Source organism: Terrapene carolina, unplaced genomic scaffold (assembly GCF_002925995.2).
Source record: "Terrapene carolina triunguis isolate 2854851 unplaced genomic scaffold, T_m_triunguis-2.0 Scaffold89, whole genome shotgun sequence".
Lineage (NCBI taxonomy): Eukaryota > Metazoa > Chordata > Testudines > Emydidae > Terrapene > Terrapene triunguis.
Genome location: NW_020664440.1, coordinates 15,961,146 through 15,986,832, shown reverse-complemented (window position 1 = coordinate 15,986,832; position 25,687 = coordinate 15,961,146). Strand labels below are relative to the sequence as shown.

Here is a 25,687-nt window from a genome sequence, read left to right as displayed (position 1 = left end):
GGGATTTGAGCCCCCAAAAGCCGGACATGTCCGGGAAAATCCGGACGTATGGTAACCCTAGTTTCAGTCACTCTTCATTTGCATCCCTGTGAAGGGGCTGGTCACATTATGAGCCTTTGTCTGTATTAGAAGTTGCATAGTCAGCAGTACTTCCTGCCCAGAAATGGAGCTTTAGTTCCCCCACTTTATGCATCTTTAAGTGTTTGGATTACAAACCACCTCCCCCCCAAACAAGACTGGCAAAGACTAACAAAGATAATGTAAAACAAATGCTCATGAACTCTGTCTGATTTTCTGACTCAACCTGTGTACAAGCATACTTACAAATAGCAGCAGTGCAAGATGAGGTACCATTTAACAGATCAGAAGTGAAGAGTGTTTGCAGAAATTCATAACCCCTTTAAAAATAAGTGATCAGTGTGTCCACAAACTGCATGGAAGGAAAAACAAGCTACTTAGACACAATGTATTTTAGGGGTTTTATTTTAGTTTCTTATCTTGACTGCGTGGTTAATTTTTTTGGTATTTAAAAAGGCATCAAGTGCAAAGGAAATTCTTAGATTCATACAGAGTGGGTGGTAGACTAGACTCAGTATTTTTCCAGCCAAGGAAACACTTTAGAGAAATAGCAATGATGGACCAGATTTTTAACTGGTTGAAATCAGAATACCTCCAATGAAGTCATTATAGCAGCAGAGAATCTGGACCATTCCATTTAGAGGCAGGTTTGTTAGACTATCCCCAAAGACAGAACTTTGCCTTGTTCTTCTATAGTGTTAAGATATAGAGGGGAAACTAGTGACCACTATTGCTTTTAGTGTTCGTTTTTGACATTGTACTTGATGAAGTGTAGTATCTAGGCGAGACGGTAAATTCCCAGGAGTAAATTTGGCAAGAGACAAATCCTTTAAGTTTTCTATGTCCATTCACGACAGGGATGACAATGGTTCAAGCTGCCTTTCTGTTGCTCCAGGGGTGAAATCCTTAGTCAGGGCCCAATTCTTTAAGTATACTGAACTCTAACTGCTTGCAGAGTAAGGCATTAATCTGAGCATGGCTGGCAGAATCCTTAAACAAAAGTTCACTTTGATGTTAGTTTCATTTTTCACTATTAGTGTCACTTACACTTAATGTGCAAGGAGGGGTGTGAGAGCTATTTTCTCACATCATGTGCTCACATTCTCCCTCAAAGCTCTTCTAAATAAGACCCTAAAGCCACACACAATAATCACAGTGGTTTTTGATCTCAGACCGTTTAGCACACCGAGGAAGGAGACAGATCATGGGAAACACTTACCTAAACTTGGGACAAGTGTACTTATAGTAAGGGGAGGTAAAGACTGGGTATGGCTCATGAACAGGCTGAACTCTGAGACCTCCCAGTGCCAAACAGATGTACTGACGATAGCCAGCACAGAGCCCTCAGAGAGCAATTCCTCCACCCTTACTGAGGTTAATGTCCAAGTAAACACCCAAGTACTTTCCAGTATTATACAAATTGGCTCAAAATGGATTCAAAGCCTGTTAGTAGTCATGATCTTGTGGTCTGAACAAATCCAATCTAAAGCTCCAGCGATAAAGGGCTTGAAAGTACTGCCAGAAACAGTACTAGTTGTTTTGTCTGCTAAGATCCGCAAGGCAAGTTTATCATGCAGACAGTGACTCTTCAGGTTGATGTATTGCACAATAAGAAGGGCTTACCTTGATGTGTTTTTGTTCAACAGCTCCTGTTATAGCCACAAGAAATATTGGCATGGCCCCAGCACTCAGGTAGTCTAGTACACTACATAGGCAACTGCATAAACCAGCCTATTGAGTACATGTTGTAACCATTATCTTAAAACATTTAAAGTTAAGGGCTAGACAGTGCATTAATGCAACATCTCTGAGCAATGGGGCATACCACAGCTCTACAGTACTAGAGGCATTGTGCCTCAGACATACCCCTTTGAGAATAGATTTCTTCAGTCTTCACTCTTGCATGGAGAGCCTCCCCCTGCCCTTTCCTTTGCTGGTGCCTGGAGCCAGCTGTGAGCAAGCAGGTGCTTGCAGTGACCAATGGAAAGGGGCAGCACGTCCGGGTCTTCGGCAGTGGGTCCCTCAGTCTCTCTGGGAGCGAAGGACCCGCCACCGAAGAATGAAGCTTGGGGCAGCAAAAAACCTGGAGCCAGCCCTGCCTTTGCATCCAGTCACCTCCACTGGCCAGTACGGAGCTATGGCTCCATACGCTTCATTTACTCTTAGAGGCAAGGGGGGGTGGCATCACTTGCCTAGCCACTGGTTTTCCCCCTGCACCAGACATGTGATCCAGTTAGGTGTGATGCTGCCTCACAAAAGGGGGTGGGGCATTGCCTTGTTGGGAAAATAAGGTTATCAAGTCATAAGCAGCACATTGTTTAAGGGGCTTGGTCTTGTTCCCGTTGAAGTTACCACACAGACTCCCATTTACTTCACTGGGAGCCCCTGGTGAGGTACTGAGGTAAAGCATAATCCTGCAGGATGCTGGGTACCCGTGACTCCTATTGAGTTCAATGGGAGTTGAGGGCATGCTGCATTTCTCAGGGCCATGCCCATGATCATTCGAATTCCTTTTGGCATGCCAGGCTGGTGTCCAACATTTGCTGTACAAAGGAAGATTGTTAATACTGCTCAGACCTTTATCTGCTCCCTTTCCCACAATGAAGACAGACACACCAATAAGAGGTTTATGATTTATGCAGTAGTTGTTCAGCAAGGCCAAAGTTTTCAAACTTGATGCCTAATTAGGCACCTAAATTCATAGTCTGGCACCAAAACTAAGGTGCTGATCACTCTCAACCTCCCACTGGAATCACCTTTTCAGCAATGGAGTTAGTCCAGTGGCCTCTCTGGTCAGTAGCTGGATTAATTTTTTTGGAGTGCCTTTGCTGGATTTATGAGTAGTGTGAAAAATAAGCACCAATAGCTTATAATGAGATCAAGAATTCATTGCTCGGGTTAAACAGACCCAATAGGCAATGCCTGTATATTAGGTAAGGATTAATAAGTGTATAGTACTGTCATGGAAAACATGATTGACTGAAATCACACTAAACAGTCCAGCACTAGACTAGATTAGTGGTTCAATTGTCTAGACAGAACTGGAAAGGCAAACTTTATTCCTGGTCAGCTACCCTGATAAGCTAATAAAAACAAGGAAAGCACTTGAACTTATGGATAAACAAGGTAAATAAGCAGATCTGGAGTATTTATATAAGCAAATATTCATAGAAATTATAAGTTTCATTTTACAACATCTCTCATCACAGCTGGACAGCATGAATTAAAGTGTGGACTGAACATTTGACTTTTAAGCAAGACAAGTTTATGTTCAGTCTAAAGTTTGTTTTCCTACATGTACTAGTGTCCTAGTGGCACAAATACAATCTGTGGCAATTGTTTTAGACATGGAGTTCAAAGCATTTGCCTCTTGTAATACACCAGAGAAGTAGCATCAATAGGAGAGAGAAAATACTACATTCTAAGTTGTGATTGTATGAGAAACAAGCCCAAAGAGAAGGCCAATAAATCTCATTAAGTCAATAGGTTGTACTCCTGTGTGCTTTAGTGTATAAGCAACACTAGCCCAGAGAGAATACAATATTACAGTTTGTTCTTGAAACCCATTATACTTATCTTTGGTATTCTAATTTATCTGCCCATTGCAACGGCAAAGCCACAGTGTAGCAATATTTTGCTTCCTTTAATCACCTTCCAGAGCTTTACAAACATTAAGGGCCAAGCAGAGTAAGTTTTAGCATGGCCAGCGTTAGCTGGGACAGCTCTGAATTTCCACTAATGGGAGGTCAGAAGTATTATGTCTCAGGAAGTACAGAGTGGGACTGTGCAGATTGCATCATAGTTTAGGATGAGGCAGACTATTCCCCTCTCTCTATGATCAGCCAGCTCCATGGGCTGATGCAAGAAGTGTGAGGCAGGGTCCTACAAATCCATCTCCCTCCATCCCCGCTGGAGAATTTGTAAACCAGATTGCATGAAGAAACAAGGGCAGGGCATAGGACTCTCCCAGTTGTATATCTCAGTAGTCCTCAGAGGTCCCAATAAGAATTGGAGCCCCATTGTCCCACTCCCAGCACAACCTCCCACCCCAAAACATAAATGGGGTGGAGGGGGGGGGGGAGAGAAGGGTAACAGCAGCAGGAATAGAGGTTGCATGTATTATTTGTATTACTGTAGCACCTAGGAGCCCCACTCATGGGCCAGAATTTCACTGTGGTGGATATGCTTGGCCAATACAATTTGGAGGCCTTATGGTTTAAGCGTAATGAGTGAAAGTGAGATTAGTGACTATTTGGTGCAGGTAGAGAGAAGGAAGGGAAGGCCCCTTACACATCCCATACCTCTTCTGCCATGCAGAAGGGTCAATCTGGACTCAAGTTAGTTTTGACATCCTTTGAAGATGAGGAAATATTTTCGTCAGGTAGGGGAATTGAGACATGGACGTTAAGCAATTTGGCCAAGGCTGTGGCAGAAGCAGGAAACGAAGCCCGGTCTAACTACCAATAATTTTACTTCAGCAGGGATCAGTCCTGGAAGAGCTAAGGTGTGCAGATCAGGACTGAGCTGCCTTGGCCAAGGTGAGTGGCAAAGCTTGAACAGTACTTGCTTAGAGTAGATTTAGCTCTTTCTGACCATTTCTCCCTCACGTTCCTGGGTGCTAAATTGATCCACAGAATTATTAGAGGGGCAATGACTAGCCATTCCACTTTAGTACCAAGCTATACAAATATCTTCAGAAATAGGTGGCATTCATGTGACAGAAGTTACAGCATCAGGCTCATTCTGAAATAAGGTATGGCAAGGTTTTGTGACGGTAGTGGCCAAACAACGTAGAAGCATACTTTAGTTGCATTTGTCTACAATAGATCAATTTAATTTGAATAATATGACATCACTTTTTAAAACAGTAAATACACCAACTTTGAAAGAACTCCCATGGGCAAGAAAACACTAAGAATTTATGCATACAGTGTTTAGATGGTTTGGGAGGTTCCATGCAGCACAGTTGTTTATGAGTTTAATTACTTATTGCAATTGCTTAACTGGGTTTTGTTCCTTAGATAAATGTTTATTTGCCTACATTAGAGAACTAGGACTGGTAGGAAAAGGATGCCTAACTCAGCAAGTCTTCTTAAGAGGTTTCGTATCATAACAGGGTGGGAAGTGTTTTAAGTGAGAGAGATCAGGTAGCTGCAGTACAATATGGGTAACGTTGCTGCATGATCTGAACAAGGATGAAAACATAAGCTCCAGGAAAGAAATATCACAGGGGCTGAGAGAGGGAAACAAAGCCAAGACAAGCCGAAAGGGGTGGGGTGGGGAGGGGAGATCCAAGATGCACTGTGTTGGAGGACAGGAGAATTAAATAATCTATGGACAAAAAGGTTTTCTTCATTGCATTCAGCAGGTCCAGCAGTATGTATTTTCTGTGTTTCCTTTGGTTTGTTATATTTATTCTGTATTGACCTTTGTGATCCATCTAGATTTGGAAACAATTGTACACTGCACCCACATCTCCAGGGAAGCTTAAAAAGTGATTAACATCCCTCTTAGTTTATTTGAAGCTGTTGTAAACAGTGAAAGAGTCAAATCTTAGAGAGAAAGCTACTGAGTCCTTCGAGCAAGGCCAGAGACTGCAGCACTCTCTTCTCTGCTAAGGTCCCTGGATGTAGCATCAGCTATTAGAGTGGCTTCCAGGAGAGAGAGGGGAAAAAAAAATAGCTCTGTTAGGAGAATGAAGTTATCAAGGTATGACAAGTCTGCAGCTCCATTCCTGCCGGAGTCTCAATGAAAACTTACATCTACCTAAAGAATGAAGGCTCCACAGCTCCTAAAAAAGGGATGGGGGTTTTATTGGCATGGAACTCAGTTCCCCATCTTCAGGATTCTCATGATTCCTCTCCTGTGTTTCATATCCAGTTTTGGTGACGTGATCAACATTTCTGGAATTCACACACAAGGGTCATCACTCCCACCCACCTTCCTATCTCAAAAATCTTCATGAGACATTCTAGGACAAAGCTCATAAATGTGTTTGATCTTGTTTATAGTTCAGCTGGCACAGCAACTAGGACTGCTGAGAAAAGGAAACACGCCTGCCTTTCTGCTGATAGTGTTTATGTGCAGCGGTATCAAAAGCAGCTGCAGAAGCCTTGTGTATACAGACTGCACTAGACTGAAAGTGACTGGACTTTACAACTATGTTAAATGTCATCCTTTGACATTGGTTCACTTTTGAACAAAGCAAAGTACATCACATTCATACAGTTTAGTCATAAATGACTGAGGAACTGGCAGGATTAAAGGATTCATTGAGGAAGATTTATGTATACATAAGACCTGCCCTAAATTCAATGAAAGTCAGGACATTGCTGTACCAACGGGTTCTACCTTGGTAGGAGCAACAGAGGAACTGGGTTTCAGCTAGCAGTTCTTACTCTAATTAGAACTTTTGACAGCATATGGATCCTCAGAATATATTATATGGCTTCTTTTGAGTTTAAAGTGAACAGTAGCAGATGTATCCTTGGTGTTTCTGATGGGAAGGGGTGATCCACTGTGGATAAGCACTGGCTTAAAAATGTCACCCCAGAACTAGAAACAAATCCAACCCAAATATTTTTGAGGTTCCAACAAACACACAATGTTCTTTTCACTTCTTCCTTTCCCCATTCTGGGCAGAAATTCAGATATATTGTGAGAAAAGTCAGTCTCATTGTGGCAAAAAATATTGAGACTAAGTACCAGAACTCAGACTCTCCCTCCCCTGTGGAGACTTCCAGGCGATTCTTCTGGTAAGCATCAGAATTTGTGGGTGCATGTTCAAAGGCAATCTTTTGATGTTTCTATGTATTGTTCAGCTTCTGTGTATATCATTTAATTTGTCCCCAAAACCATTTTGTGGTAGATAAGTATCATGAACCACACCTTAGAGATATGGAATTCAGTCAGCACCCAGATTTTCAGAAGATCTCGTCTCCTAGTTAGGTACCTAAATAAGTGGCCAGAATTTCAGAAGTATGGAAAAGTATGGCCATCAGTCACAATGGAAGATGCAGGGTGTGGAGCATTCGAGAATCTAGTCCTTAATTCAGTGCCTAAATGTGAACCAAGTTCTTTTGGGGGGAGTGGGGGAAAATCTGACCCCAATTGTTGGGGCTGCACACTTGAGCACAAAACCTAATTAGTGCACTACAATTTATATGCACATTTCCTATTTAAAACGTAGGGAAGTTCTCTTAAAAAACAAAAATCTCCTAATTTAAATATCCCATGCCTATCACAAGGTTTTCCAAAGAAAGTATCTTTAGTGAAGATGAGATTTACAAAATAATTTTAGAGTATATAGGCTAATTAATGCCTTAGAATGTGTATGTGCTAGACATTTAGAGAGCAATCATAACCTATGTAAATTAAGATTAAGGGGGACTCCCAAGAGAGGAAGGATTTTGGTTTATTACCCATTAAATCGGCACTGTACTGAAAGTAGGTGGGGAGTGGGGGACCTTGCACAGTGGATTAAAAAAAAGTATAGTAAACACCAGATGTTCTCAGTTTCAGTGCACTTTATCCTAACAGTTCTTAAAATTGCATTTCTTGCTGGTGCTTAAATTAAGCATGTACTGCAAGAGTATTGAGGGCCTGAAATGTGCATGTTTGATTGCATGTGCTTATTAGCAATTCAGTATATTGCAGTTGCATTTCACATTTGGCAATTGCACACGAAAAACTGAATTTTGTGGCTAAACTTGCTATTTACATGCATAGCTCCATTTGTATATGGAACTGTGGTAAGTGCATGTACAAGTTGGAGCCCTGACCCTGCCAGGGCTGCCCAGAGGATTCAGGGGGCCTGGGGCAAAGCAATTTCGGGGGCCCCTTCCATAAAAAAAAGTTGCAATACTATAGTAACATGTATTTGGAAATGTAAAAAAAATAACTAGTGAAATACAAATTTTTGAATGTAATAATTTGAAAATACACTAAATACATTTAAAAACATTAAATGCTTTAATGGTATGTATACATTTGCAATTACATAATGGGCTGTTGCTGGGTGATGGTTGGTGCCAATGGGCTGTCGCTGCCTGGGGGTGATACTGCTGTTGCCCTGGGCTGGGTGGGGAGCTGGGCTCTGGTTTGGGGGGTGCCTGGCTCACAGGGGCTGGGTTCAGGGCTGTGGGGAGATGGGGTTGGGGGTACCTGGCTCAGAGGCAGGGCCGGCTCTGGCTTTTTTGCCGCCCCGGCTCTGGCTTTTTTGCCGCCCCGGGCAAAAAAGCCTCCCCCCCCAGCAGGGGAAGGGGGGTGGCCGGGGGGAGGGCGCCGGGGGGGGCGGCCAGAGCCCTGGGAGGAGGGTGGTGAGCCCCGGCCCCGGGAGGGCGCCGGGGGGGTGGGGGTGGAGGGCGGCCAGAGCGCCGTGGGGAGGGCGGCGAGCCTGGCCGTGGCCCCGCTCTCCCTGGCGGCCGGAGCACCGTGCCGCCCTCCTCCAGGTGCCGCCCCAAGCACAAGCTTGGTGGGCTGGTGCCTGGAGCCAGCCCTGCTCAGAGGGGCTGGGCTCGGAGCTGGGGAGTGCCTGGCCCTGGCCCCTTACCATGCCGCTTACCCCCCTCTCCCGGAGCCTCAGCACTGCAGCAGTGTGGTGTCTCCAGCGGGGCCTGAGTTCCTGCCACTCAGCCGCAGCTCGCAGCCCTGCCCCCTTACCAGCTGAGACGCAGGGGGATGACAGAGGCGGGGGAGCCTCTGCCGACATACTCGTGGGGGCCCCTGCAGGGCCTGGTGCCTGGGGCAAATTGCCCCACTTGCTGCCACCCCCCGGGCAGTGCCCTGGACCCTGCAGAGACTCAGATTGCATAAAGCTAAGCATGCGAGTGGCCAAAATTAAGTCAATGGGACTGCTCAGGGATACAGAATTAACGATGTGAGTAAAGTGTTTGAAGTATCAGGATCTATATTTATAACAAGTTGTCACATCACCAAATACAGGACAAGGTACATCTTTTGGTGAATGCCAGGCATTATATTAAGTTACATGAACACCTATGTTAGAGGAACATTAAGTTTGCAATGTCAAGCAGTCAGAATTTAGATCGTGATAGCATTAAGGTTTGTTGAGCTCCTTTGGGCATTATGATCACTAATACAGGAGCCCTGTCTCATTCATACAAAAAACCAATACACACGTTAGCCTGAGGCAGATATCCAGCATGGAAAATTGCAGCCCAAAAGTTTAGCAAAATTATAAGCAGCTGGACAGGGTCTTATGATGGAAAGTGTTGTGCAACCTTGTAGGTGGTAGGTATCTATTATCTACCTAAAATACATATGCAGAACAAAAGTCCATCAGCCCCACACCATGGGCAGCAGGAACCTGGCCTGGAGTATCATAAATTCATAGTTTGGTTTAGGGATTCAGCTCACTTAGGCAGGCAACATAGAAAGATGCTTTTAAAACCTTTTGACAAACTTCTTGACGAAAAGGAGACTTGATCAGAAGTAGGTATCCTCTCAAAGACAGAATGCTGAAAAGTTCTAATCACTCTTATAGATTTGCTCTTCAGAAACCACAATGCTGAATATGCACCAATCCCATTTGTTTCCCCAGTAAAATAAGATTACCTGACCATCTGACACCATGAATGTTGATAGAAGTGATCCGGGGATGGGAAGAGGGGGAAGATAGTTTCTTCAAAGAAACTGACACACAGTGCTTATGATCTATAGGCTAGATCCTCAGCTGATGAAGGTTATGTAACTGAATATTAAAACAAAAATGATGGTCAAAAACAGAATCATGTGTGCTCAAAATATAAAGCCTTATTTTAACTAAATTGTAAATGTACATCAAACATTTTTCCTCCCAGGGTCTCATTTAGCCCTGTAACAAACAAATCTTGGGTGGTATAAGTTACTGTTATACTGACAGTAAGGAATTTAACTCAAATTGGCTCTCAATTGTTTTGATTCACTGTGTGCTCTGGAATTGATGCTTGCCATGCCTTGTATGCAAAAACCTCTTTCTGGTTTTATGGTTCTGCAATTAAGCAAAATGTTTGCTTCTTGCATTCAACAAGCAGAATGGAGAAGCAATGATGTAGGGCTTGGATGATTATAGAGTATGGACTGTACATATGTAGGCTATATTCAAGTCAATGACAAAACTCCCTATTGACTTTAGTGGGTCCAAGCATTTGGTCGTGTGTCTTGATGCTGCTGCAGTTGCATTGAGAAAGATATGCATAAGTTTCAAGATCTATGTTACTGGATGGTTGAAGTTCAAAGATAAAGCCAGTTTGGACCAGTTCACAAGATAAAACCTGTTCATTTGCTCCAGAGTTGCTTACAGTTATGCTGCTATTTTGTATTCTTGGCAAGGAAGCTTTTGTTAATGAAGTACAGAAGGAATGATGTAACACAGCGAGAGTCCTACAGAAGTTGAGGCATATGAATATTAAACTACTATGCAAAGTTTTCCCTGATTAAGTAGTAGTACATGCTGGTTTGTGTCTTACAATTGTTAACTACAGAACTTTGCAATGCCGGTGTCCTGTCAAGTACACTGTAGGTGAGGCCAAACTGGATACTTTGACAGGCAACCCAATGTCTTGTCACACAAGGCAACTGTTCTAAACACAACTTTGAGAGGCCTAGTTCCTTAGAGAGGATGCCTTTCAGGGTGGACAATTCACATTGCTACAGTGCTGTGAAGAAGCTTGTTCTTGGTGACTTCTGGAAGGAGCTCCTCAACCATGCTTTTTAGTATGCAAACTTGTCCATTACTCATCTATGAATTCACAAGCCAGTTCCCAGTGGTAAGCACGGCACACCACAAATCATCCTATTGCCCTGTTGTTGGCAGTCTCAGAGGTTAAAATGGCAACTGAACAAGCCTCTACCCCTTGGAGGCTGTAGCTTCGGCTTTGTGTCAAAACATTAATGTGGGGAAGTTCTGCAGATAGAGAGAGGACCTCATCATCTAGGGCTGTCAATCCAGCACCTCTCCCCAGCATTAAATTCACTAAAAAGTGACGAAAATTTGTCAGGTGTGAGATTTATCAACACCTTCATTTCTTTGTCTTGGGATAAAGGAGGACTGTTGTGACTCCTTTTCTTATCATTTGCATGGGTGCAGGGTCCATCACATGCATAATCTCAACCTAATTTGTTACCACAGCAGAGCAAGTCTTGGTCAAGTGCAGATATGCATGTTACTACACTTAGAAGAAAAAAGGCACTTTTAAGGTCTGAATTAAACTAATCCAATAGAGAGGATTTGGACACAAGATGTCAGGGAATGAATTGGTGCCATTTGGAATGTTGGGAATACTAACGGACATTGTACTTCAGAAGTGTGGGAAGTTTACCCTAGAAACAATGTCTTTTGTTTTGGCAATAGAGAGCACAGGGAAAGGCATTGATATCGAAGGAAGCTATTTCAGCAGAGCTGCCAAATTTCAACCTCCAGTACGACAAAGATATTTGCAGAGGCTCTAGCTCTATTATATCTTCCTCTTCCAAGAGCACATACTTGGCAGCCAGAATTCCTTTCTCCAACAGTGTGTGAAGTCATGATAAAGAAAGGACAGGCTTTTAAAAAAAATAAGGTGAACAGATTTTTCCACTAATATGAAACTGGAGCTTTGAAAACTTGGTCTGAATTATAAAAACGAAAGTGTGGGGGGGTGAATCTGCCCAAATTTGAACTAAATACTAGCCCTTATAAGTTCCAAAACATTCAGATAAGTGTGTTTGGTTTCATTTAAGTACTATATTTCAGTTAAGTGTGCCTCCTCTGTGCTTTCTGCTTCCAGTGGGAAGCAGAAGTGTTGAAATACCACAAGCAATTATGGTAATTACTAATATTTTGCACTTCTGTTGTACTCTCCATCCAAGGATCTCAAAGAACCTCACAAACATCACTGATTAAAGTCTCCCAGACCCCTCCTCCCCCTGAGCACCACTGTCCTCATTTGATAGAAGGGGAAATTGAGCCATGGGGAAGTTAAATGGCTTGCCCAAGGCCACAAAGGAGAGCTGTGACAGAACACCTGACTCCTGTTGGTTCGAGCATGGTAATAGATCACATTCCCTGTTCTCACAGTATTTACAGCTCAAATGGAAGTAGGCACTATCAGAAATCGCACATGGAAAAACCTGTCCTTGGTTATTATAAAGTCACTGGTACAGACCCAAGAGTTTCAAATAGGTGTTGAAACTTTGGTTTCTTTGTGATACCCAAGCTACAAAACCTTAAATGCAAACCTTGGGAGCTTTTAGAAGATGTGATTGGAGAATTATTTAAGAAGACTTGAGGCAAAAATATTCACACTTAGTTAGGTAACTAATGTTAAGTACCTAAGTGGCTTGATTGACAGATGGTGAATATTCACAACTCCCATTGATTTCAAAGGGCAGAGTTTCTACACAGGACTGCAGGCTTGGGCCCTTGCTTTGCAAATATAGGTAAGAATGGATGCTTTAACCTCAAGAATTATTATATAACCAATGTATGCAGCATTGTTCAATGGCTATTAGCTAGGGTGGGCAGGGATGGCGTCCCTAGCCTCTGTTTGCCGGAAGCTGGGAAATGGGCCACAGGGGATGGATCACTTGGTGATTACCTGTTCTGTTCATTCCCTCTGAAGCACCTGGCATTGGCCATTGTTAGAAGACAGGCTACTGGGCTAGATGGACCATTGGTCTGACCCAGTATGGCTGTTCTTATGTTGTTGTAGCCATAAGTTTAGCGTAAGTAGTTAGCATAGTCTAAGGCACCATTCAAGGTGAAGTGGGGCCCCTCCACCCTCATAAGGCTTAGGCTGAAGCCTGAGCCTGAACATCTACACAGCAATTTTTAGCCCTGCTGCCCAAGCCAACTGACCCAGACCAGTTAGAGGTTTTTTTATACCTGTGTAGACATACCCTGTGTCTCTTAGGTGGAAATCAATACCATGGACTCAGTGCATACCAGAACAGAGTTACATAACATGGGTCTGATCCTCGATCCATTATAGTCAATAAGAGTTGAGAGTACTCAAAGGAACTGACCCATCATGAGCTAACTGCGATCATAGCTTTTCTTCATAGCTCTGCCAGTGGACCTCACCACCCTAGGACTCTGTTTTAGTCTTGGGCCTGCGTTGTATAAACAATCATGACAATTTTAAGTGTGGATATTTGTCTAACAAGGAGGAAGGTCCAAATCCTCAAAAGGTTTTTAGGCACCTAAATGGCATTTATTCCAATGGAAGTTTGTCACCCAAACACGTTGATGATTGGACCCAAGGCATGTGAACATCAGACCTACGACTATTTGTAACCTAAGCAAAGGGACGCCAAAGGAGAAAAGCTAGTGCTTTTACAAAGCTGCTAACAATAGTAGAGGCTCATTAATATTTTATTGTCATACTCAAATATTCTAGGCTACAGTACGTAATTTTTGGCTTTAATGAGAAATTAAGTCAAATAACTTGTTCCACAAATGAATACATTTTCTATAGTTCAAAGCCAGAATCAATGAAGCCGGCACAGGGTCATTTAAGTTACACTCCCCTGTACCAGCCAGGCCCCTTTTGCTGTAGAGGACACATACATGACCCCTCTATGGAGCCCCACACAATAAAAAAAATAAATAAATCTACAGCTGCTCCCCTCTACCATGAGGAAGGTTAGTTTGTGGGAAGGTACCTCTACCACCTATCCTTCCTCAGTGTTCCTCCTGAAGTGAGGACAGCAGCTTTAGTTCATTTTATGGCTGGCAATCCATAGAAATCCCATGGGCTGAGGCTGCAGAATGGATGCACTGCAGCAAACATTGCCCTGGTTGTAGAACCATCTTGGCCACTGGTGCAAACTATTTGGCTAGCTCTGCACCCCTACACACTCTTGGTGATAGGAAGAGATTCTCCGCTGTCATGAACTCTCTTCCCCCAACAGATTTTCCATGTCAGGAGCACTTTGCCAGGGCTTGAGCAAACCCTGGGGAACTTGCCCATAGCTTTAGTGGATTGCAGCAAGTATTAATGAATTTTTGAAATAGTAATATAGAGCTGGATCCTGCTTCCATTGAAATCAATGGGAGTTTTGCCATTCCTTTTAGTAAAAGAAAGATCAAGTCCATGGAGGTCCCATGGGGATCAAAAGCTGATTTGGAACTGGGCTGCTTCTGCTTGTCTTGGGTGATTATTCTGCTTCTGTTCTGGCTGGTGTCTGTACACAAACACTTTATTTAGCAACTAGACATAGCACAAAAGCCCGCAGGGAGCTGCTTTTGTTAGGTTCACTCTTCCTCTTCCCTTTTTGTGAAGCTTTCAATCTTGTGCCCCAAGCAGAGACTGGGCAGCATCCCTGCAAGGCTTTTAAAGAGCTTAGCTGGTATGTTCCACGGGTGCATGAAAGAGGGGAAGGGAATGAGGAGTGTTATTAACATGGGCACCTCTGAGGCCCTAACAACTGCTACAGCCTGGATTTTCTCAGTTACATATGGATTTTACACAAATGTTAAATTCTGGATCCTATTAATTAAGTCCTCGCTTTTTCAGAAAGGCTCATTTCTTTCTGACAGCTCATTTGCTATCCTTAGTCAAGTTCCCATGGCCCTAATTATTTGTACTTATCTCCCCTTGGAACTGATGGTGAACTATTAGACACACCCTCCAAACATTGGATTGAGTCTTACTTCTAGAAAGTAGATAATGTACAGTAGTGTTGCATGGGTATTCCACACCAATACTGGGGACAAGGGGTTTTCCCCTTTCCTTTCCTCTGACTTATTCAGAGGATTCAGTTCTTAGCTAGTTTTAAAATACTCTTCCTTAAGGAGCTGCTAAGCATTAAGGCCCAGATTTTAGACTATTAGGCACTGCTGCACTCAGCACCGTAGCATCTGATTTAGGAATCCAAATCTCATTTAGAAGAGGGATTTAGGGTACTTCAGAGAATCTAAATACAATCAAATTTCAATGGAACTTAAACAAAACAAAAAAAACCCAGTCAGATGCTGCAACGCTGAGCGATGACTAAATACCTTTAAAAATCTAGGCCAAAAAACCCCTATCATGGCTTTTCAGGCAGCAGTTCCCAATCTCCAAAGTTGCTACTAATCTCAGTTGTCTCAGCATTATTATTATTATTATTATTAAAAATGAGTACCGACCCTTGCACTCTACTGTGTGGTGGGTCAAGGACTGAAGAGTGGGAGGGCTTGAAGACTCTGCACTTGTGCCTGTGACTTGAGAGAGGAAAGAGTAGGACACTGAAGAGGTGCGGTGGTGGGTCTATAATTAGAATGAGGACAAGGGAAACTATTCAACAGAGTATCTGTAACTAAAGTGACAGAGGTAAAGAATTTGCAGCCAGAGTCAGGTGTGGTGAGCATGTCTTGGGAGTGTGGAAGGAGGCAGCCCTTAAAATAGTGACTGTAATGGCTAAGTAGTCTCAGAAAAGCTCCACTGAAGTCTTTCCCTTTCTTTCACTAACTCCTATTTTTGAATGAAACTATACCTACATTCTTGGCACTTCAAACTCCCTCCTGACTGGAGTCCTTTTAATAGGACTCCAGACACATTCTTCCTGCAGAGGGAATTGTAAAGTGCCTGAACCATAAGGTGAGCTAGACTTAATCTAGATCGAGCCCAAACACACAAGCTCTTCACCCACACATTCTGCATAGTGAGCTACTGGGTGAAAGTTCATGGCAATTGGTGTTTGGTCTCAGTCAAGGCTGTTTTAGTCAGGATGAGGGAAAAGCAAATATAGTCGTCCCCCCCCCCATGACAGAGGACAGAATATGACATCAGAGCCTTATAGGGCTAAGTGAAAGAAAGGCATGGGTGTGGGCAGAACTCCCAAACCTCCTGCACTGAGGTCAGACTGTTGCAAACTTTATGATTCAGTACATAGAAATACTTGTTAGAGACAAACAAGTGTCTACAGTAAGATGAATGTTTTTCTTTGCAGACTAATGCAGTGCTATTAGTCATCCCATTGCAACAGGAGGACTATTGATCTCATTGGGGTACATATTGATTCAAGTCATGCAGATATCATGACAACTATGGACCACCTTTTAAATATGACCACAGATGGCAGTTTTCTTGGGTAGTACATTACATAACACCATTGATATCTACTGGAGCTACACAAAGAAGGAACACCTTTGGCTTTCCAATTAAGATTAGGGTCTGCATTAGCTGAACCATTTAAATTAGCTAAAGAGGTTCCAACCCGGAACTCTGAACTGTTGCTAATGTGGGCCACAACCAGCAATTGTGAATACTGAGAAAGACAAGTAACCTGCAAGGAAAAAAAATGTACTAAGTGTAGAAAATATTTTGGTCAGGTTTTCTGACAGTCTAGACATGCAATTGGTTGTACAGTTATTGTTCACACAAATTAGCGCTTGCATATGCAAATAACTAATGAAATTATTTTGCATGCAGTCACTATAGTTTACATGTGGAATCCTAGTAACTATGCATGTCACTCTAAGAACTTGTCAGTGCCAACTGGCAAAGTGTTCGCTGTTCTGTAACAGTACCCTAACAGGCCTGACAAACTCACTGCACTCAACAAATTGCCATCATATATATCTGTAAAGAATGTCATACGGGATCTTAAATGAAAGCCAGGATCTTGCTGGTCGTTACTATTATTTTTAAAATATCATCCATATACATCACAATTTATAACTATATAACTTAGTTAGTATCAAGCATTACCACCCAGCACAGGTGAAAAACTGGTGTTGCCAGACAAAGGGATGTATATTCACCAGTCTGTCTAGGTTCACATGTAGAGTAAGCATGGTAAGCCAAAACACTGCAGATCCCCATTTACATCAATCAGTGTGGGGATAGGAAGTCAACAGGAAGAAAAGAGCCATGTCTAGAGATGCACTTCAAAAGGTTTTTTGGATTTGTCCTGCAGTTATAAGACAACACCCTGTTCTCCATCAGAGAGCAAAAAGGAAGAGCTTTTTGCATCTGTGGATCCTAACCATGGGAGTTGGGGATGCTGGGAGATTGTTTTAGGTGAGAAACTACTTTAGACAAGGATTTTAGCCTGTTAAAGGTAAGTTTAGACCAGGGGTAGGCAACCTATGGCACGCGAGCTGATTTTCAGTGGCACTCACACTGCCCGGGTCCTGGCCACCAGTCTGGGGGGCTCTGCATTTTAATTTTAAAATTTTTTACTTTACATACAATAGTTTAGTTATACTGGTATATTATAGAAAGAGACCTTCTAAACGTTAAAATGTATTACTGGCACGCGGAACCTTAAATTAGAGTGAATAAATGAATACTTAGCACACCACTTCTGAAAGGTTGCCGACCCCTGGTTTAGACTAAGGAGTTATACTTTTTATGTAACTATTTCTTTTCCCATTATCCTTACTCAATCTCTCAAGTCTTAGTCTTTGATAAGAAGCTTGATTGTTTCACTATAAATATAATCTTTGGGCCATGATGTTATAAAGGGACCTGAACCTGGAGTTGTGCCTATGTATACTGTTCCCTGGGAAATAGCAAGCCTGGTAATGACTGTCAGCGTCCAGTGAAAGGAGCTGGATACTACCGGGGGACACTTTGCAAGGCTCAGGGGTTGGGGTGTACCTATTGGTAACCTGCTAAGCAGATTAAGGGCTGCAGAACCTTAAAGAGACTGATGGTGTGAGGAAGCCGACAACAAGCAAATATCCCCTCGCCTCAGCAAGAGATAACTGGGTATCCTGGACAGTGAATCTCCCTAACAGAGCCACAGCATATAATTTCATGCCCAAACTGCTGGAAAACTGCTATGTTTTTGGCCAAAGTAGTGGTTCAGCCAATGTTCTATAGACTGCTCTTAGCAGTAACCGCTCTTCCCCCCCGCCCCATTCACAGGCTTACAAATGGCTGGTTGGACAGTCTGCAGCTAAGTGTCACACATGGCTCTAAAATAAGTCTTAGGAGAACAACCATGCACAGCAAAAAAGGAAGATCACTCTGTGGATTTAGCTTAACGCTCCTGACTGACTTTAAATAACTGATATAGCAATGTAAAGGTCTCACAATACTGCATTAAGACAGAGACCAAAACAGTTGCAGGATTTTAAAAGGTTCTGGGTAATTTTATGGCTTATAACGGTGCGCCAAATTCTGTAGTACCGAATGAAACAAAGCTCTCATTCACTTCTATATCATTATACATAGTCAGATATAATGAAAATCTCTGGCCCCAGGGCATATGCTGACTCCTGCAGAGTTGCTGATGATTTATTATGGAGTTTTGCCACTTTCTGAAGTATTAGGTTGTCCACCCAGAATTCCAGGTATGACAGACCAATGATCAGATCCACTATGGCAAAAGCTTATGCTCCTCCGTTCTCTCTAGCTTGCCCACCTTGGGCAGCACAGCTTTTATTTTGCTATGTCCATCCCCTGCTATAAAAATTAAAAGAAAAAGAATAAAAACATTTGCATCACCTGAACAAAACTTCAGCTTGGCTTGGAACACAGTTTATTTCCTTTTCCTGATCAAATTATTGTTTGAATTCAGGGGGAGAAGCCCATGAATCCTTGTTTCTCTGTTCCCATTCAAATGTTTCCAATAAACTGCAAAATGTCAACCTAGATCTTTGTTTGGATTTCAAACTTTAATCTAAACAACTGATTTTCCAAACAGAATGCTTTCCCCTCACCTTGTTTTAATTTCCTCAGAGGAGTCCCATAATACACTGAGTGAGAAATCAGCAGTAACTAAACCCAGTGATTTGAGAAGAAAAAAAGTCACATTTTCAGGGCCCTGGAACAAGCTCTAATGAATTCCAGACTCATTTGTAAACTTGCTCAGACTGGTTGTGTGACACTGCCAAGCCAAATTAATAGTTGACAGTAGCTCACCCTGTGCCTAGAAAAAATGCCCTTCTCACAATTCAGGAAATTAAACAGCTGTCTGCTGCAAAGACACCCATGTGTCTTTGAACATATTCTATTATTCAGACAGATTGATGCAGTTACATAATACCAAGAAAAATATCTTGCATTTCCCTTTTTAATGGTCAACTAGCTGGGACTTTTTTCCTTTTACTGTTGTTCTTGGTTCAGATTCAGGTGATAGGAGACAGACAACTTGTCAGAACAATTACAGAAGATAAGGAGATATATCATTGAGTTAATAGATGCAGGGGTTTTTAAGCCGTATTTTGACCCGTCAGAAGCAACTGTGCAAAAACACGTCAACATGACCCCACATCCCTGTAATGCAGATGAGATACTCATGCAATGCTTGTCACACATTTAAATGAAGTTCAAAGTTGCTGATGACATCTGCTTTCAGCAATGACAGCTCTGTATAAAGCTTTATCTTTCGGAAAGACTGACAAGTTTCTGCATCCAGAGTGCAAAGTATCCCTTCTGTGTTCCACAGCTGTGCCGCATCGTTGTCCCTTCTCCTTCACAAATCACATATGAAGAACTTCTGGGAGAGAACAGCCTAGTGTAGAGATTGTTACCTCAGAGCATAATTTGTCACTCATAGTATATACTCACACTGGGCAGTAAGGGGAGAGAAGAAGTCCCCTTGTTCTCCTGCATATGGTATCCACATCATGAGTTGCACCATGAGGGAAGAGTAGCTCGAGCTGGTTGGAAAACAAATTTTCTGCCCCATGAAAGCTTCCAAAACACCCCAAACTTTTTGGGGGCTAGCCACCCTGAGTACAAATGCACCACACCTCACGGGTACATACGCCGTACTGCTACCATGTGATACTGCTGCCTGTGCTACCACAGCTGCACTACTATTTTCAGCATGCTATCTCAGAGGAGAGCTAACGCAACTATGTCTACATGAGCTGGGAATCACACCCTTTGCATCTACACTACAAGCTACCAAAGAGTGAGCTTCCTCTTCTGAGCTTCCCTAAGAAAGCCTCATTTCTGGGCACCAGAGGAAGTATTCCTGAATGACCAAAAGCTACCACTAAATTTTTTGCCCCATATACTTCAGATTTCACGGTCATTGTGTGGTTTCTGCTAGGGATCATTTCAGGCTGTGAGATTGGGCCATTGCCTCCACATGGCATGCAATGACATTTTGGCAATAAAGGGCTTTATAAATACAAATATAAGTGTGCTGTACAGTCAGTGGAACCAATGTCAATAGACTAGCAATGCTAATGACAGTCATCTCAACCAGGCAGCATTCCAACATGGATCAGGTGGGAATGAAAGATGGGGAGTTGATGACCACATGGAGAACAGCCGGCAGAGTTGGAGAGGGAGAGGAAGAGGATGAGAGGGAGAAGACAGCACAGATCAGTTAGATGTTCAGGGCTAGACTGTGACTGGCCTTTGGGAGGGTTTACGGAGGGCAAGCCAAAGGAGCTGCCTCTCCTCAGGAATTTGGCGCAAGGACCTGTCACAGCCATAGTCCCTGAGCTCAGAGGAGCACAGTAGTGTGCACCCATGGGGTTACATTGCACCATAGGGAGCAGGTAGGGCAGTGAGAAAGCAGGGCTATGGTCCCAGTCTCAGAGGGAAGGGAGTGCTGCTGCTGCTGCTCAGCACTACTCCAAATAGAGGGAGCCATAGATCAGTCACACAGACAGAGCCTCCTCTCCTGTATTAAACAGCCAGGAGGGGGATTTTGGGGGAGATGTTCTCTGCAAGGAATCGCTCACGGAAGGTGTTAGCTGGTGACAGTAGATGTGCCACCCATTTCTCCCACCTCAAAGCCTGAGTACCTGCCTCCAAATCTGGTAGATCCCAGGGTGGCTACAGCCATCTGCACAGAGGCCATGAGACTCAGCACCCGTGCTAGTCAGTGGGTGCTGCCCCCATCCAGCTCCTGGGGGGCACCATGCTACCAGGGTTGTTGCCATTAAGTAGCAAGGTAAGAAGATATTATTGTAAAGAAATCCAAAATGTGTTATTTTGACAGTGCAGAAATCTAGAGATGCATTTGATCTCACTTCAAGGAGGTGGTTTCCTTTCTTTCCCTAGTTATGCTGCCATGCAGGTGTATAAGATAAAGCCATAAAGCCCCCCAGTTCCCTGGCAACATATGCCATGTATCTTTTCTCTGGAGAATAACAGCTCTTAAATTCAGTTTGAAGTCAGGAGTCACACTGGGATGGCGTTCAGTTGTTCTGACTCAAAGAAAAGAATGGAAGTGGCCTGGGACTTCACTTCCTGAGTAAAGGTGATAAAAGATAATGGAAATTCCCCAGTCTCAAACAACAACAACCTCCTTCCTCCTCCTCCCCCAACAAAAAAAAAATCCACCCACCCACAGGGTCTCTCTAAGGTGATCTAAGTCTCTATTAGAGGCTGATGGTCAGAGTTATGATACACATCAGTTTAGATTAGATAAGGACTAGTAATTGGTTTTGGCCAATTGAAGTTTTACTGAAGTAAGTTCTCGATATACACATTTGCCTCTCCAAAAAAAAAAAAACCCACCACAACTTTATATAGGTCAACTCTTAGAAAAAAAATCCATAGGGAACTTTAATAAATGTACTTCGTGCATAATGTTTTATATTACACATAACAATGCACTTATTTTGTAACATTCCTTCCCTCTGTGTCTGCTGTTTATGCACTGGATCCAGAGCCCATGTAAGTCAATGGATTTTCCCTACACACACCCCAGTCAACTTCAGTGTGCTTTGGATCAGGCCCAGAAAGGGATGGAAGTAGTCTAATACCATCACACTAAGAATTCACTTCTATAAGTCATAGAAGCGTAGTGGAAACCATTCTGATTCCTGATCACTACAGTGTGATCCTGCAAAATGCTTAGCATGCTGTCCCTGAGCCAGCACAGCACCCAAGAACACCTACTTACAATTAAGCAGGAGTAGTTCTATTGGAGTAAATGAGACTACTCGCATGCTTAAAGTGAAGCATGTGCTCAGAGCTTGATGGATCAAGCCTTGAATGTACGCATGCATGCCACTCTAAGCCACCATTCCATCACAGGCTTCTTTTGGGGGCGTGCAGCTACATACAACCCCTTACAGTGGATACTGAGGAAATATCACACACAAAATTGGGCAAAAACCATAGAATTGAAATCTCCCACTATCTGCAGCTCCCTGGTGTATAAAAATCTCTCCCCTCCCACTTCAAGCACATAAGATTTTTTTCCAAAATATATAATTGGAGCCTTGGAGAAAAATGAAAAGATCTTCACAGGCATGTACAACATGCTGACAATTAAGGAAGTGGCAATAAGGGGGAAAATGTTCCTCCTATAATCCAACTCTACCAAGGAAAGGAACAAGACCAAACCCATTTTTAAGCTGATTTCCACTCTACTGAGGAGAGTGAATTCTAAATTAAACTCCCACCTCATTGTAAAACAGCCCGAGGTGAAATAGTTTATAAAGCATCTCAACTTTCAGAAGAGATCATTCCCAGCTTTCCCATCATGCATTTAGGCATCAAGTTTTGTCAGGCAAGCCTTCCACTGCTAGATAACTACCTCAAAAAGAGATTTGGAAAGAATCATTAACTGCACTCACTGGGGCTAGTCCTCCATCTCCTTAGGAGATAAATGACTACACTGAGTGGGGAACTGAATTCCTTCCAGAATCTGGCTTCTTGCCATTGTGTGCAGGTAAGTTATCTGCCTTCAAGCTAGGGGAGTAACAAACTACTCTCCGTTTTATTTATTGACCTGCACATTTTTTTTTAAACATACACACACTTAACTGGGCACCAGGCCAGCACTGTGGGAGTGAAGTGTTCAGACTCTGGAGAGAGAGGCTAGCTACCTTGTGCCAGAGTTGCTGCTCTCAGTACTTTGAATGATCATTTTGGCAATGGCCAAAGAAGCTACAAGAGGTGAAGGGAAATGGAGATTTTATTAAAGATCTACCAAAATAGGCTACCTACCACTTTGTTAAACTCCACAGGCTACCTTTCTGATCGTCCTCTCTGAAGTACGCTGATGTTGGAATTAGTCCCAAGGGGGCTGAAAGCAAATCCTACAAAGTGACAGCAGATTAACTGTGTACTTTGGAAAACATTACAGTCTCCTCAGCCAAGAGGGTAAGTTAACACCTCCACTGGCATTAGCACAGGAAAAATCAAGGTGACACCACATCGAGCCTGTGTTCAGGGGGAAATTGCATTGATATATTTAAAGGCTTTACTTAGCTAAAGAAAAAGAAAAACACACACACACACACACACACCAAAACCCAAAACGTAACCACTCCTGACTTGCCAGGCAAGTGGTAGGGGGGGGGGGGGGGGGGGGAGAAGGGAATACACAAAACAGAAGGGGCAGATAAAGTTGTAACTCACCTTTTGAATTCCTGGGCTCAGATCCATTACAAGCCTCGTCCTTTCCTTCTCCCACCTCTTTTTTCAAGGTGTCAGCTCTCTCGGTGCACTATAGCAGCGTGCTACAGTGCGTACTCCTGGCAGCAGCCAGTGAATGACTTGTGTGTAAATTGCTGTGGGCTAGAGTGGGGCTAGTTAACACGGCTGCCGTTCAAGCCTTCTCCGCAGCCTGCCCGACCCGTGCCTTTTTAATTGGAGGCTACAGCTCCCTCTAAAATGCTGTCAGCCAATCCGAGGCGGGGCTCCAACTTTTCCATCCAATGCCGGAGTGAGACTCGATCCTCAGGTTCTTTCTCTCACTTTAACCCCTGCGGGGGTAGGGGGCGGAGTGGGAAGCGCCCAGACCCAGCGGTTGAGAGTTTGCTGCACATCTGTCCCGCGCAATCGCAAGCAGGGAGACTGGAACCTGAATCGCATCTCTCCCTTTAGCCTTTTCCTTTAAAGGAAGAAGGGGGAGGGGTGGAGGGAAGCAATGATCTTGGGAAACCAACTCATTCACAGCGAAAAGGAGTGTGGGTGTTTAACCAAGAGAATCAAGGGCACTTTTAGTCCTTTAAATCTGAAAACTAAACCTGCTCTGCCCTCCCCTCCTTCAATCTCACACTGCCCCCCTCCCACTTCGCAATAACCAAAGTGTTGATTTAAACCAGACTATTATCTTCTAAGCCAACCTAATGTTTTCTCGCACTGGGCTGTGTCAAAGTCCTGCCCCCCTTTCCTCAAACAGTTTGAGGAAAGGGGGGCAGGACTTTGAGCTCTGAGAGGGTTGTGGGGTGATATATGATTTATTAGAATCACAGTGCAAGGGCAAGTCATTAAAATATTTGACAGTGAATTTGACACCAGCCTACCAAGCATGTGCTTGGGGCGGCACCTGGAGGGGGGCGGCGCTCAGGTCCGAGAGCGGGGCTGCGACTGGGCTCGCCGTCCTCCCCGCGGCGCTCCGGCCGGCCGGGGAGAGCGGGGCCGCCCTCCCCCGGCGCTCCAGCCGGTCAGGGAGAGCAGGGCCCGCGGTGGGCTCGCCGCCCTCCCTCTCCCCCGCCCGCCGCCGGGGAAGGCGGAGCTGCGGCGGGCTCGCCGCCCTCCCCGCGGCGCTCCGGCTGGCCGGGGAGAGCGGGGCCGCGGCCGGGCTCGGCGCCTTCCCCTGCCGCGCTCCCCGCCGGGGGGCGGGGGGCGGCGGGCGGCGGGAAGCTTTTTTGCCTGGGGCGGCAAAAAAGCCAGAGCCAGCCCTGTGGAGAGGGCAATTTTATAGGTCTTGAACCAGACAGAAATGTGTTGGGTCAGTTTATCACAGTGGACAGAGGTCAAACATATTAGAAGGGCAAGGGTCTAAAAACATGATTCCCTTGTAATTGTAATTGGAAAAAAAAAAGCCCCAGTGCAATATAGTAGAATAAATATGACATTTTGACATGAAACTGCAGGATCTTCCCTAATGCCCTCAATGAGCGTTCATTCCTGCTCCTTCTTTTGCAACGATTTAAACACAAAGCCCCTTTGTCTAGATGAAAATCCAAGTGGCTCTCATACACTTGTGTTTTCAGTTTCCTCACTCCACCGGTTGTTTCCCACTTCCTAAGTGGTGCCTAGATCCAAGCCGCTGAAAAACACGGAAAAAATGGGAAGTCTAGTCAAAATAGCAAAGAGCAGGATCCAGTTACCTTGTTGTGTTCTGAAATAAAATAGACATTTCAGCAGTGAAGAAAAATAACTGATCAGGGCTGAACGGTCTCCATATTATATATATGTGTGTGTGTGTGTGTGCCACCTGTTATGTGCTGTGGGTAGCTGTTTCTAAACTTTTCACTAGATACATTTGAACATTTTTAAATTAATCAGGAATACAAAAGGTATGAGAGAAAATCTGGACACACCTAAAAATCCCACTGGAGGAGTTACTTATAAAACCCCCCTCAAAGAGGCTTTTTTTGACTAGAATGGCATAAGGATATTGTTTTTCAAGCTCACATGATGAAGAGTGGGCACACACACACACACACAAAGGCAGTCTGGGAAATGGAAATGAGTTTACAAAGGCACTTTTCAAATCCATAGGGATGGAGCTCCCACCACAGGATCAGGAAATGGTGGGGCACTTTTAATGTTTCAGGGCTAAATTGACTTTGCCACATGGCTTGGCACGTAGCTGTGTCACCGAATAAGCAGCACAGGGAGACACAGCTCCCTCCCTGCTTCCCCCTTGCTGTAGAGGACTTGAGGGGTGGCTTGATGTGACAGTTCCCAGCAGCAGCCATGGTTGTGAGGCACCTCGCCTGCACTTAGTGTGAGGAGGCCTTGTCTATGCCTGCCATGGG

The 25,687-nt window shown here is 43.8% G+C and overlaps 1 protein-coding gene across 1 annotated transcript in view; it reads right to left on the bottom strand.

Moving 5' to 3' along the window:
- LMCD1 (LIM and cysteine rich domains 1) overlaps positions 1-23,493 on the bottom strand; it is a 62,679-nt gene extending 39,186 nt beyond the window's left edge. Inside the window, exon 1 of the mRNA XM_024217114.2 lies at positions 23,334-23,493. Coding sequence (XP_024072882.1) covers positions 23,334-23,360 — 27 coding nt within the window. The 5' untranslated portion in view covers positions 23,361-23,493. The remainder of the gene's footprint in view (positions 1-23,333) is intronic.
- Positions 23,494-25,687: the final 2,194 nt, after the last annotated feature.